Source organism: Eschrichtius robustus, chromosome 16 (genome assembly GCF_028021215.1).
Source record: "Eschrichtius robustus isolate mEscRob2 chromosome 16, mEscRob2.pri, whole genome shotgun sequence".
Taxonomy (NCBI): domain Eukaryota; kingdom Metazoa; phylum Chordata; class Mammalia; order Artiodactyla; family Eschrichtiidae; genus Eschrichtius; species Eschrichtius robustus.
The window spans coordinates 87848990-87864230 of record NC_090839.1 but is presented as its reverse complement, the minus strand read 5'-3'; the positions used below and the strand labels follow the sequence as shown (position 1 = coordinate 87864230).

Sequence of the window (15241 nt, the reverse complement as noted above, 5' to 3'; positions counted from 1 at the left end):
CAATAGCCACGACATGGAAGCAACCTAACTGTCCATCGACAGATGAATGCTTAAAGAAGGTGTGGCACATATATACAATGGAATATTACTCAGCCATAAAAAGAAACGAAACAGTTATTTGTAGTGAGGTGGATGGACCTAGGGTCTGTCATACAGAGTGAAGTAAGTCAGAAAGAGAAAAACAAATACCATATGCTAACACATATATGGAATCTAAAAAAAAAAATGGTTCTGAAGAACCTAGGGGCAGAACAGGAATAAAGACGCAGAGGTAGAGAATGGACTTAAGGACATGGGGAGGGGGAAGGGTAAGCTGGGACAAAGAGAGTGGCATGGACATATATACACTACCAAATGTAAAACAGCTAGTGGGAAGCAGCCGCACAGCACAGGGAGATCAGCTCTGTGCTTTGTGACCACCTAGAGGGGTGGGATAGGAAGGGTGGGAGGGAGACGCAAGAGGGAGGGGATATGGGGATATACGTGTACGTACAGCTGATTCACTTTGTATACAGCAGCAACTAACACAACATTGTAAAGCAATTATACTCCAATAAAGATGTTAAAAAAAAAAAAAAGAAACGGGGGGCCTGACCGGAGTGTCAGGGCAATGCTGGCCTCACAGAATGAGTTAGGAATTCTCTCCTCTCCACTTTTAAGGAAAGTCTGAGTAGGATTGGTATTAGTTCTTCTTTAGACGTTTGATAGAATTCACCAGTGAAGCCATCGGGTTTTGGGCTTTGTCGGGAGACCTTAAGTTACCGGTTCGGTGGGGATGGGATGTGGTGGGGAGGGGCTTCGGGTGTGGAGCTCTGCCTGGAGGCGGCCCCGGGACCGCGCAGACCGGGATCCCCAGGGTGTGAGCTGAGGACCCCTGCACCTGGTCTGGGGGCCAGGGCAGCAGCTTCCACGAGGGCCTGCCACGGAGGAGGCGGCCCCAGGGCAGCCAGGCCACCCTGGGCCTCGGGAGAAGGTAGTGTGCTTGAAGCTCTGCTGCTCAGCAAGTGGGAGGGGATGAAAAGGTGGGGACCGTGTGCAGTGCTGCTCCCTGGCTGGTCCCCGTGCTTTTCAAGACAGCCTCCTGACACTGACAGTCTGTTATGACCCAGCCAACAGAGAGGTTTAAAAATAAAATTAGAGCTCATTTAAACTGCCAAATGCTTAATAATGGATATCATTACTGACTATATTGATATCTAAAACCAGGAGTTTTCAATCTATCCATCCAGTGTGGTAAGAGCCACACCAATGCTTTCTTCACTGAGCTTTATCCACGTGGTAAAAATACTGAAAATTAAAACATGTTATTTTCTAAAATCGGTGCTGTTAGCTAAAATGTGTTTTCATTTATAATTCCAGTGCTAGCTATGATTTGGGGGCAAGATTCTTTTACCCTAAAAGGCACTATACAGGCAGACCTCATTTTATTGCGTTTCACTTGACTGTGCTTCACAGATGCTGCTTTTTTTTTTTCTTACAAATTGAAGGCCGTGGCAAGACTATCGGCATCATTTTTCCAACGGCATTTGCTTACTTTGTGTCTCTGCGTCACATTTTGGTAATTCTTGCAATATTTCAAGCTTTTCATTATTATTATAGTCACAGTGATCTGTGATCAGTGGTCTTTGGTGTCACTACTACGACCCACTGAAGGCTCCGATGATGGTTAGCATTTTTTATCAATAAAGTATTTTTGGGCTTCCCCGGTGGTGCAGTGGTTGAGAATCCGCCTGCCAATGCAGGGGACACGGGTTCGATCCCTGGTCCGGGAAGATCTCACATGCCGCGGAGCAACTAAGCTCGTGTGCCACAACTACTGAGCCTGTGCTCTAGAGCCCGTGAGCCACAACTACTGAGCCCGTGTGCAGCAACTACTGAAGCCCGCGTGCCTAGAGCCCGTGCTCCACAACGAGAGAAGCCACTGCAATGAGAAGCCCGCGCACCGCAACGAAGAGTAGGCCCCGCTCGCCGCAACTAGAGAAAGCCCGCGCGCAGCAACGAAGACCCAACACAGCCAAAAATAAATAAATAAATAAATAAAATAAATTTTAAAAAAATAAAGTGTTTTTAAATTGAGGTATGTGCATGGCTTTTTTAGACATAATGCTATTACACACTCAACAGACTACAGTATAGTGTAAACATAACTTTTATATGCACTGGGAAACCAAAAAGTTCCTGTGACTTGCGTTATTGAGATGGTCTGGAACCAAACCTGCAACATCTCTGAGGCCTGCCTGTACAACCTGCATCCATGGAGCTGGGCAGTCATTATCAATGGCTGCTGACATCACGGAAGGAAACGAGCAAACACGTGTACCCACCACCACTGCTGATGAAATGCTCTACCAAACAAAACAGGCAAACTAACAAAACAACAACAGACTCTGATCAAGGCGGGAAATATAGGACGAAGGGGAACTCAGTCAAGGACACCATGTGGACGCAACCAGCAAAAATCCAGACTGGGGACACCCTCCAGGACCAGTAACCTGGGTTTTCTACAGAGAGATTACAAGGAAAAAGAGACAGGGGTCTGAGACCTCTAGATATGGAAAGACTCATCACAAGACTGAGCCACCAATTACAATGTAGGGAGCTGGCCTGGGTCCAGATTCGAACAACTATACTGTCAAGAAATTTTTAATGAGACAATCAGAAATTTGAAGTGACCAGGTGATGATATTCAGGAATTACTGTCAATTTTAAAAGATATGATAATTGGCATTGTGGTCAGAAAAAAAAGAGGATCTTTAATATATTTACAGATGAAATGATATGATGTCTGTCGTTAGCTTCGAACTGGTCTCGGAGTGGGTTGGGGAGAGATGAAACAAGATTTATAAATGAATTGTTAAAGCTAACCTGGGGGACCAGGTCATTAGATTATTCTGTCCATTTTTATGTGTGTTTGAATTTTTCCATAAGAAAAAGTTGAAAATCAAAACCAGGAGAAGGCACTACAGATGGACAGGTCACACCTGAACAATGTGCCGTCTCATGTGCCTGGATTCTGAGCTTTGACACGCAAATTGTGAAGTTTTTTTTTTCCCCAGCAAAAGGAATTGTTATGCTTTCAGAAATGCCTTAAGATCATTTCCAAAGAGTTTGAATATTGTTTTAAAATATACTGGGGCCTTTAATAAAATAGCATTTCACATGTGCCCTTCCCAAGCAGTTTGTCCAGTTTTGACATCTACTGCTAACAAAATGGAAAAGCTCCATTTTCTTCTGAAAATAATTTTTGGAGTTAGTTGGGGTAATTTGCAAACAATCATGCAGTACGCTTATCTAAGAGGAGAAGCCAAAGACATTTTTGAATGCGATTTCAGAACAGTGCACTTCCTGGACCAAAACATGTGCTTCGGCCTGTGAGGAGGCCGGCACGGTCCCCGACACCCGCGCTCGCACTGTAGCATGGGCCCATCTTTGGGAGCGTTCCCATCTCCTGTGACCGACTCCGCCCCCGCCCTGCTCGGAGTTGAACAGAGGCCCCCACTAGGGGTGACCACACGGGCGGAGCCGGGGAGACACACACCCCACGGGAGGCATGGCTTCTGCATGCACCACAGGAAGGACCGCACGACAACGAAGGATAACGAAAAACAAGCAGCAACGGTGGCCCAGGCTTAACTGCGCCAGCTGCTCGTATCCCACTCCTCTCCGGAGCACGCTCGCTTTCTCACTCTGCAAAACAGCTCTGGCACAAATTCTCTTCTTTCGAACTTGTTCAGCACCACCCTGCCCGCCCCGTCCGCTGGTGATCTGTCCTTCGGCACCGAGTGACAGACGTCCCCCAACACAGCCCTCGAGTCTGTCCTCCCAGCTGCACCGGGCCCCGGCCCTCGGCCTTCCCGTCAGCACAGTGGACCCGCATCCCTGCCCCGGCCGGCCGGCTCCTCCCCGTGTGCTCTTCTTCCTTCTCAGTCATCCCCTTTCCTCCATCCTTTCCCCCTTCTCTACTGTATAATCTACACTGAAAATAAACTTAAAAGACGAGGACGCCCTCTGGAGGCTCCGCCACCCTGGAACCCTCGCCTCCCTCCTCTGCTCCCTGAGGGTGCCGAGTCCACCCCCCCTCAGGGCTTCTGTCTGGGAAGCTCCTCCCCTTGACCCCTGGGTCTCAGGTGTCACCCCCTCAGAGAAGTGCTCCGCTGCGGGCTCTGTCATGTGCCGCCCAGATCCCCTTCAGGACTGGGACTGATTCTGGCTGCGGGGAGATGGCCCTCGCCTGGCAGCGCTCCTCGGGAATCGCTCTGGCTAAGACCCCGGCCCCCAGATGCTGCCCCAAATCCAGGCAGCTCCAAGGGCCGTCCCAGCCCGGAGGTCTCGGCGGGGGCAGTGGCGGCACCGGGCCAGCCTCTCCCTTCCGTACGGGGCCCGGGCGGCTCTCATCGGCACCCGCACTCGCTCTCAGACTCAGCTTCCCAGAAAACCCAACCCCTGACCTCCATCCAAGACATCACCTGATCCCTCGTCACCTCATCTTGCTTCATTCCTCCACGTAGCTTCTAGCGTTGATATTTGTGTTTATTTCTCACCGTCTGCTTCTTATCACTAGAACCTAAGTTCCAGCAGAGCCAGGGGCTGGTCTTGTTTATCTTTGTGTCTCCAGAGCCCACACCGGGGCCTGGCCCAGAAGACAGAGTTGTCAAAGGAACAGACGAAGTGACTCAGCCTCTGTGCCTCTTACCGGCTTGTTTACGATTACAGATAACGCACACACAGGGTTTACACAGCACACTTTCCGAAGGTGTAAAGACCAGATCACTATGTTCAACCTTAAGTCTTGCTTCAGAAAACAATATGAAAACTGAAGAAAATGCAGAAAAAGGTCACTACAGGTCTAAAGGACTGCAGCCATGACCAAAAGCAAGGAGAGCTTAAAACCTGATACAGTCTGGCGAACAATGGACCTACTGTGTGTAAACTGTCATTTACAGATAAACTAAAAACAAAGGGGGGGACTGAAGTTAAGGAAGTTGAAAGGCTGTGTGGCAGGGGAATCTGCAGGCCCTGGGAGGAAGTCTCCACCCCACCTGAGGCTCATCACCTTCCTGTGTGGAGGGAAAAGCACCCCGCATCACCAGAGCCTGCTGTTCAGGATCGGGGTACGCCGGGCCTTACTCACAGGAGACGTGGTTTCTGGTTTGGACACTGGCGCTTTAAAGGTAGAAGCGTTTTGGGAAACAACTCCTTTCTTTCCTGCAGCCGCCCCCGTGGATGAACGTTCTAAGTAATCTGGCGGGGGAATGACGACGCTGCTTTTCTCAGACAAGTTCGTCGTGCTCACGCTTCGTACTGATATCAAGCTAGCGAACAAGAACCAGAGGATACAAGTTAGATGAGACCTGGTCCCTGCACCCCAAACATCCCCAATCTCCTATGGCCAGAACTACGGGGGATTAATAATCCAATACGGTGAGGGAAGGGGAGATTACAACACACACACACACTATATATATGACACGGCAGTGTTTCTGCTGACGTATAAATGTACACTCGAAAGAAATCCTTTAAAAGACATGACAAAAGAAAAGGAGAGGAAAACTGGCTCAATTAGGGGCTGGCTCTTAATTCAAGGAGTTCAATAAGAAAATACAGCAAATGCCTTGAGCAAAAGCATCGAGCACTTCAGACTAAAAAATCTCAGAATTTTAACATCCTAAAAATATTTAGTTTCATTCCTTGGCCACTGGCAGCTGAGCTACTCTGCAAGGGATGGAGACACACAGATGGCTTGGAGCAAGTATAATGGAAGCACTTGCGGGGGGCATCAGGTGCGGCGTCCACGGTCCGCCGGGGACAGCAGGATGGGTCAGGACGGTTGCTCTGACATGGGAAACACTGTGGCCAAGGTGGTTTGTGGTCAAGACGATGCCACGTTCAGTTTGGACATGTTTCTGAGGACCCACGCCACATACGAACATTCACGTCTTGGCTGGGAGAGACCTGTCTGCGTCAGTCTAGTCTTGGCTCCACCACTTCCAGCTCCTTGAGCAAGTTATTACACCTTTCCGTGCCCGTTTTCTCAATTTTCAAGCAGGGACCTATCTCACAAGGTTGTATGATGATTAAATGACCTGGTCAGTGTAAGGCACTTTGGACAGTTCCTAAGTGACGGTGATAATGATCATTATCTGGGTGGGATACAGACGTGGGGGGCGGTGTCGGCACAGAGGTGCTGAGTGAAGCCCGTTGTTGTAATTCGAGCTTAGGGAGCAGACACGGTGGCCAAGGAAGCACCGAAAAGGAAAAAAGGACTGAGGGCAGATCCCGAGGACACCTATGTCTAAGCACAGGGCAGAGGAGAGATCTGAAACGGTACTGAAGATGGATGGCTGGTGAAGTGGAGGGAAAATAAAGAGTGCAAGGGCAAGAGAACATTCCAGAAAAAGTGTTCATCAGTGTTAAAGGCTGCCGAGTAAGACCAAGACAGAGCACACGGGCCTTGGATTCAGCTGCGGTGGGTGGTGGGGAGACTGCTTCTGAGGCTGAAGGGGGGTTCTGGGGCGCGTCTCTTTCCAGCAGATGGTCAGTGAAGTGTGTGGGCAACAGAAGTCAGGAAGGAAACAATCATGGAGCAGCAATCCCCCGCAATCCCCCACTACTCCACACCATCTGCGGCTTCCCCGTGGGCTCTGCTACACATCCAGATTAATTCTGACACGCCTGAGAACACGAGGTCAAGGTGCGTTTTCTGCCCCTGGGCCATCTGAGCCACAGGCAGGTCCTACCTTGGCCCGGGCACGCTCACGGTCTCCTTCTCGTTTTCCTCCAGCAACTTTGTGTATGACGACGGGAACCAACCCCTCCTGCAGGTGAAGAGTGGGGAGAAGAAGACCTTGCTGGGATGCTCACAGCAGACAAGCAAGCCATAAACACACCCAGGAACGGCTCGGTGACAGCTCAGGGGCAGGCCGGGCCACTTTCATCACAGTCTCTCATAGGTATCTTACATACAGCATTACTTTTATTTGGATTCCCTTTTTGTCTTTTGTTTCCATATTGGTTTTACTTAATACCTGAATAATCTACACAGAAACTTGACTTAACCTACTTCCTGTAAAGCTTATGCACGTACAGTTGCAATGATGACAATGGCATTTAAACTATTCACCTGCTAAATCTTAACAAAGTATATCTTGAGAAATCTGAAGTCACGTGAAAAAAAACATTTAAAACTACTTTCAGAAGTGACTCCTATTTATGCATCAAATTCATCTATACACGCACACACATACAGAAAACAGCTTGGGAATGACTGGGAATAGAATAACCGCAGTTAACTAAACTATAACTATCACTAAGCTATGAGCCTAACTGTGGTGAAAATGCTAATCTGCCCACAAGGAAGACCTGCTACGAGGAGAGACAGCGGCCCTCTCGGCGGGGGACCGCCGGGCCCCGTGCGGAGGCTCCTCCCGAGACCTACACTTTGGTGTCCTCATGCTCTCCGTACAGCCAGCCGTCCTTCTCCTCGGAGACGAGCAGCGTGATGACGTCTCCCTGCGCGAAGCTAAGTAGGGTCTGGTTAGCGCCGGCCGTGTGCGGAAAGATGGTTTTCACTTTCTGCTTTTTTACCCTGTTCAGTCCGGTGGCAACAGAAACCGACCGCTGTAAACTGGGGTCATCTGAAGAACCTGTCAAAAATGAACCGAGCAGTGATGGCTTTTCAAGGAAGGATGATCAGGCAAGTTCAAAGGAGCCAACCCCAGGAAACCACCCGCCCCCATCTCTCCAGCACCCTCATTCCACTGAGACGCCAAGCGGATTGTATTTCCACACCTCCACCTGTGCCTCGATGGACAGGGACAGCAAGGGACAGCAGCAGAGCCAATGGCCTGAGGCCTCTCAGAGGAGGGTCCCTGTGGCTAAAGGCTCTTCTCCAGACCGAGAGGATAAAGCAGTGTAGCCAAGCTTCATCTGCACCGATTCAATCAGGATGGCTCTTAAAGAGGCAAAGTGCTCCACCACCAAGTGGCCCACTGCTTTCCTTGCCCCGCTCCCCGAGAACAAATCACAGAGGCGCTGTGAGGCACCAGCTCAGACCAAACTGTCCAAGGCCTGTGCCACAAAAAAGAGAGAAACTGGAAACGTAGACGTTCTTGCTGCCACGGCTGCTCACCTGCGAGCGTGGCAGGGATGTGGTGAGGACGGGTCACGTGTACTGACCCCTCCCTAGGTGCCGTGGCAGAGGCAGGAACCAGATGGAACCAGATGGAACCAGATGCGGGCGGCCTGGCTCCATGGCCTAACGCTGCACTATGTCATGTCTCAGCTCAACGCAGCCTGATATGTACCAGCCCTACCCCGCCAACCCCAAAATTGGAATGGAAATATTTTTTTCCAGATTTTTTTTCCACTCAAATTTTGCTAGCCCACTATTTACTATAAAACAATGCAAAATCTCTTTCTGCATCATTCTCGCAAATTCTTAATAACTACGATGTAAACTTTGCTATCTCTTCAACATGCCACATACTCTAATTACCTCGGCTGTATTGAATTCAATGATTTTCATTTAGTTTTTACCAATGAGAACCAAAGAATCATTTGAATGATTGGGCTGCACACAGCACTGTATATTTTAACTGTATGTTATATATAACTTATAGTTCTTCAAAGGCAAATGGCTACAGAGTATCATCTTTCCAGCTGACATTCTGAAAATCCCATCTCTTCCCCAAGAGCTGCACGCGCTGGACAGCCTGTGGGCTCTCGCGAGCAGCACGCCGTGTGACTGCCACAAGTTCACACCCAAGGGGCCCGTGAGTCCCCCCCACAGAGACGGGTCTGGCGCCACGACAGTCTCGAGGTCCTGGGTGCCGAAGACTCTGTGTAGGCAGAGTGGAGCCTAACCAAAGCCAGCTGAAATGCCTGCAAACGATAACTGGTCCCAATTTACTGAAATGGAGTCAACCGGGTTAAGAAATTTAAGCAGGTAGAACCTGCTAGAACCTAAGCCCCCAGAAAGCATGAAAGGCTCTGTTAGAGACGATGAAAACACTGATTATAATTCAAACGAAGCCTACTGCTAAGACTGATAACCATTAATTTTGTCATGTGAACTTCTACAGTTTGTTTCATTGAAAAAAAGAAATTTTAGTCCAATTGCCACAAATACGTAACACAGCGCAAGGCTCTGTAAGTTATATCCCATTTCTTTTAAAATATAACACCTTTCAATAGGATGTTCACTCTATGTAAACATCGATCTGTATATAGAATTAGCATGTGTCAAAGCAACGTGTCTTATGGTTTTAGAATAAACCTAGACCCCATCAGGAGGTGTGAGTTCCTCCAAGCCAGTGTGGAGCAGGTGCTACCATACATGTGTATTTACCTCTATCTCAAGGCACACTTATCCTAAATATTTACAAAATTTTAAAGGTACTTTAAAAGAAATCCAACTAAGTATCTTACCTGTTGAATTATATTTTCTTTCTGAATTCTGTGCGACTGTGGCTGGGTTATTAAACATATCAATCAAAGGGCTCGTTGACGCTCTGGCTGAAGGAGCCGAGGGGATCTTTGGTGAATATTTAGAAAGGGTGTCATAATCTCGCCCAACCTGTGAAAAATTCCGTCTTAGTTTAACATTAGTATAACACAGCAATGGCATTAGACAGATCCCCAGGACTGTTCTGCATTACATGCTTTAAATTCCATTTTTTTCCCCAAATTTTTTGTAGGGCAATGCCCCTTTTTGAATTATTTCAAGAACACCATGTCCTTTTTTCCATTTTTGTCTTTTTTTTTTTTTTTTTTTTTTTAAAGCAGTTACTCCCCATTTTCCCCACCCCTTGAAAAGCACTCATCTCCTTCCTGTCCCTATGGATTTTTAGGTTCCCTTTTAAGTGCTGCTTGGCTAAAGGCATCTACATTTAAAATTATTTTTCCACAGAATTTTGAGTGCATTACTCCATTACTTTCTAACATCTTGTTTTCCAGCATCAGTGGGATTCTCTCTTCTTCGTGAGTAATCTATTTTTGCCCTCCCTGAAAGTTTTCAGAATCCTCTCTTTATCGCTAGCATTCTGCCGTCTGTTGAGGTTCTGGTCTTTTCCATTCAGCCAGGATCACCCTGCCTGCGGCGTTAAAGGCCAGGTTACCGCGGTCATCTCCACCGGGACCTCGGTTACGGCAGGGCAGGGGGAGAAGTGGTGGGAAACGACAGTGTGTACCCGTGGGCCAGCCGCGGCCTAAGACAGGGAGAGGGTCGATGTTTGGTGCCCACGCTGCTGGAAGGATAAGTCGCCATTTACTGGACGGGAAAGACTGAGGAGAAGCGGGGTTAGAGGGAGAGCCTCAGGTATGTGGTTTTGGACACGCTGAGCGGGAAGATCCCCACTTGACATGTGGGCGGTGAGGCCCCAGGTGGCAGCTGGACGTACCTCCTGCGTTTCAACCCAGCTAACATTACGTTTATCCTCTTTGATTTTTTTCTTTTAAATCCTGATTTTGCACTGTATTTTGGGAGAGTTCTTTGGCTTAATTTCCCAAGCTGATCCATTCTGCTAAGGAGCCCAGCTGTTGTTTTGGGGTGTTTTTGGAGGGGACGAGGGGGAAATGAAAAACTTTAATTTTAGAAAAATTTTGAACAGGTACATAAGTAGAGAAAACAGCACAATAAATCTCCATGTACCCAACACCTAGCTTCAACAATGACCAATCCACGGCCATTCTCGTTTCCTGTATGCCCCATCCATCTTCCCCCACAACTGGATTATTTTGAAGTGAATCTCAGACATACCATTTTAATTATAAATAATAATCCTTTTAAATTTCTAAGACAGCTGACTCTTCCCTGTGGTTGTAATAGCCTTTCATCTCTTTTCTCCTCTGCCCTGTTGGCTCTGTTGCCCCTTTTACTGGGCATTCCAGTTTTTACTTTGGTGCGTCTTTTTATGACACTGGTTTCCCCCACCTGTTCAGTGACCGCTGGTTGTCTGTCCATCTTTGTACTGGGTGGCGGTCCCCATTCTGTTTACTGTACACGACAGTCTGTGTTTTCCCTGTGCTCCTGATGGCATGCGATGTGGGGAAGAGGCGAGACACACCCCCAGGAGTGAGCCCCACCCTTCAGTCCACACATGCGGTTTCAGTTCACAGACGAAAGCCCGGGCTGCCTGTGGTTTAGCACAAGTGGGACAAGCGGAGGGACCAAGCAGCCTGGACAGCCTGAACCAGCTCCCCAGCCGACAACACACAGGACACCCCAGCTTCTTCCCCGCTTCTTGGATCCACTGGCTCTGAACTGACGGCTCCACCCTCCGCAGGAACCTTGCCCTGCACGTCTTCCCTGGGCCTGAGACGTCCTTCTATTTTCATTCTGCACACGCTGACCTTGCCTTGCTCGCTCTGGAGACTCCTTCAGCGTTTCTGGTCCATTGACAGCACGTGCTCTTTATCTGCCCACGCGGCTATGGATCTATCAGGCAGGTTGATGGCTGGTCATTAATATCTTTGCTGTCATTTCACAGGGCTTTATATGGACAGGGAGGGTGGACTGACTCATGTGTTCAAACTACCTGCTGGATTCGAATCTCCACACGTGTTTGTGAAAAAATAATAAAGCCCATGTTCAAAGAACAGTGAACTACGATGCTTGAATTCATTACCTGGAATACTGGGGTGATTGTTTTTTTCCTCAGGTGCCTTATGTAGTGATGAATGGCACCAGAGTTTTGCTAATCTGTGTTCTAAGACACTTTACGCTTCCTTCAATGGGAATAAACTTATAAAGTTGGAATCATTACAATTAAAAACAGTATCAGTAAAAATCTCCAAAACAAAGATTACAGTGCTAACACACTGTGAAACATTTGCACATCTAGTTTCAAATCTGAAGGTAAGGGGATAAAAGAAAAGGCAGGCCCTAGAAGTAATACAGGAGGACCCGTGATTTCCACTAACAAAGAAGGCCTTGGTCTGTCGTGCAAATTTGGCTGAAATCTTATTAGCAAACATAAAACCGAAATCTTGAGGAGACAACCAGCTCTTACCATGCTGCTTCTCTCGATCATGGGTGAAGGCAGAGGTGTTCCAGACATTGGGGTAGAGATTGGGGTCTTAATTTCTTCGATCATATTCATGATTTTCTCTGGTACTTTGGTGGCATCACCACATGTTTCTTGCCACTTAGGCAGTTTGGAATTGATCAATTCTGCAGACTATAAATTCAAAAGAAACAAAACCAAAGACAAATGTGTACTGTTGGAAGGACTGACACAAATTACAAACACTACTAATGTATTCCTGGCTTACCACTGGAAGTGTGGGAGCTATGAGTTAAATTCAGTGAGGAGCTTAAGCACCTGTGGGTATCTGCTGTGTCTTATTTGCTGAGGATGTAGGCTCCTGTTCTAAAGGAATTTACCGTCTCCCTCAGGGTGAATACAGAGTTCAAGACTAATACCAGGATTGTACATGATTCAGAAGAAGTTCAAAAACTAAAAGGGAAGGTGGAGCAATCCGTCTTAATCCCCATGTTCCCCCCGCGGCCCCAGAACTGCCAATCCCCGCTGTCTTCCTCCCACGAGAAGCACCTCTGACCGAGCGACAGGACCGGGAGTGGACTCTGTGCGTGTGTGTACGTTCGTGTGCACTAAACACTGTCCTACGTACTTCATCCTTGTTAATTCACTGCATCTGCCCCACAATCCTAAAGTAGGTACCATTCTCATCCCCATTTCACAGATGAGGAAACTGAGAACTTTGAGAGGCTAAGTAACTGGCTAACACAGCTTTCCGTGGTAGATCCAGGACCCTGAGGTTTCAACTACTGGGACCTCAGGGAAACCGGACTGGCGTGTTAGAGGAGTGAATCAGACCTGCCCTGAGAAGTTCCTCTACGGGACAGAGGGACTAGAGCAGAGCATGGTGGGTCTTCAGAGTCAGGGGCACTGCTGAGAGGAAGCCCCGCCCACAGGCCGGCTGGGGCTCTGGGGCAGGCCGACCATGGGCTTTGCAGAAACGCTGGGCTGCAGAACAGAGAGATGCAGAAGGACAGCGACGAGACCCCTTAGCCCCAGAGGCAGAGGCATCTGTCCGGGCTCCCACAGCCTGGCTCTCCCTCCAACTGGACTCCCAGACTCCCCGGAGCCTTTCCGAGAACCCCTTTTTCCAGGGCGGCAATCTAGCTGGAAAAGGGAAGTAGGGGATCTTTTTTGAAACTATTTTCATAACCACCACACTGTTTTCATCTAGGCTCTGTGTCCATCAGAAGTGGGCTGGGGGAGTTGGTGTAAATCCTAAGCCCCGCCCCTCACACCACCCTGTCTCCTGCCTGTGACGCAGACACACCGGGGACCAACTACTAAGCCTGCTTCACCCAGGACTGGGATCAGGGAAGGCACAAAAGCGGTTTCAGAGACTTGAAGAGACTTCTGCTAGAGAAAGGAGGAGATCTGGCTTGCGTCACACTAAAAAACGTAATAGGGACTCAAGGTTAAGTGTAAGAAAGACTCTGTCAACAACTAGAGCTCTCTGGAAATAGGCCATGTTGCCTCATGACACAGCAAGTACCCCATTGCTGGGGGGTGGTGTCACCACAGAGAGCTTCAAGGTTGCTTCTGTGCCCCTCCGGCCCACGACCCTGCCCCAATAGGACACTGTCACCATGGAAACATTAGTACGTATGCACTGGTGACAAAAGCGCTCATCTAATGCAGCATATTTTTCTTTCCTGTAACAATCTGAGACCTTAGGTATTTAGATTTGGTAGCTGAATATTCCTTAAAGTTTCAAAAACTTTATGGAATATGTAACCTGTGATATATGCACACCTACAAGTCCAAGTTTTTTTTCCCCCTGAAAGGAGGAAGTTGCGCTATATTCAAGCTCTTACAAAGCTTCTCATATCACGGAGTGCTCTCTAAATTACTTTATTATGAATAACAATGAATATTTGACTTCAGTCAATGCTAGTTCTGGATGCTTACATAAGCCCAATAGAATTCATTATTTAAAAAACAAAAAGAGAGAGGAAAGGAAATTTAACACACGGTTTGTAATGATTCCTGGAAATATAACCTCACAACTGCACGCGCTGAAGGAGGGGGATAAATCCAGTCACGCAGCTGATGCGACCTTGAACAGACACACAACCTGAAGAGGAGTGAAAAAGGAGCCCCCACCAGCTGTCCTGAGGCTGTGAATGGGGTCTGTGGCCTGGGATAGAATTTCCAGCAGCCCCATCTACATGGACCCCCAAGGTGAGCATCTCAGGCCACCCAGGTGGGCTGGACCTGGGGCCTGCCGGAACTCACCCCGTGGTTCTGGGGAAGACATTGATGTTGAAGATGCGTCAGAAAGAGTCTGAGAAAAGCTGACTCATGGGTGAGAAAAGGAAAAAAGTGCCGTTTCTCAGTTATTCATTAAATATGAATGTGTTACTAAATTAAACAAGCATTTGACCATTTCATCGACATTTCTAAAAGTTTACACATTCAAGTTGGTCAAAAATTATTTCCTTGGGGAACTTCCCTGGTGGTCCAGTGATTAGGAATCCACCTTCCAATGCAGGGGACGCAGGTTCAATCCCTGGCAGGGAACTAAAATCCCACATGCCATTTGGCAACTAAACGCACGCGTTCTAGAGCCCGCGCGCCGCAATGAAAGATCCTGCATGCCACAGCTAAGATATCCCGTGTGCCGCAACTAAGACCCAATGCAGCCAGATAAATAAATAAATAACTATTATAAAAAATTTATTTCCTTGGAATCTTCTCCCTGGCAAAATAAGCCTTTTGCTTTATATTTGGGCACGTATGGAAGGTGAAGCATTTCAAGGGCATTTAAATATGAATAAAATTAGTCCACACAATGCAATTTGCCACCACACCCACCTGTAAGTGATACTGATGAATGTGATTTGCGAAGCTGCAGTGTTTGTCAACTAGGAAGCAGAAGCGCCTTTTCTCTTCAAGTAGAGCTTCTTTGCAACCATCTGCAATAAATTTCTGGATTTCATTCTGGCGAGAAGTAATGGTTTCTACATACTAGGAAAATAAATAATAAATATACAAGTATGACATGAGGAATCAAATAGCTACACAACCTGACACTTATCTTCTCCCATCTTTATGCTTGGTTTATTTTGATAATGGAGTAAGTGCTAAATGCAGATAAACATTAGACAAAACGACATACTTGTAACCTGATCTGAGCAGATGGCAAATTCTCATTAAGATCCCTGACTCATGCTTGGAGAGAAGTTGCCAAAGGCCTTACATTC

The 15241-nt window shown here is 47.7% G+C and overlaps 1 protein-coding gene across 1 annotated transcript in view; it reads right to left on the bottom strand.

Annotated features, from left to right (window-relative positions):
- BAIAP2L1 (BAR/IMD domain containing adaptor protein 2 like 1) overlaps nt 1-15241 on the bottom strand; it is an 85224-nt gene that overhangs the window by 10128 nt on the left and 59855 nt on the right. The window contains exons 7-12 of the mRNA XM_068524167.1: nt 14853-15005; nt 12009-12176; nt 9427-9574; nt 7436-7643; nt 6738-6815; nt 5132-5312 (exon numbers count right to left, since the gene is read on the bottom strand). Of these exons, the coding sequence (XP_068380268.1) occupies nt 5132-5312; nt 6738-6815; nt 7436-7643; nt 9427-9574; nt 12009-12176; nt 14853-15005 (936 nt within the window). The remainder of the gene's footprint in view (nt 1-5131; nt 5313-6737; nt 6816-7435; nt 7644-9426; nt 9575-12008; nt 12177-14852; nt 15006-15241) is intronic.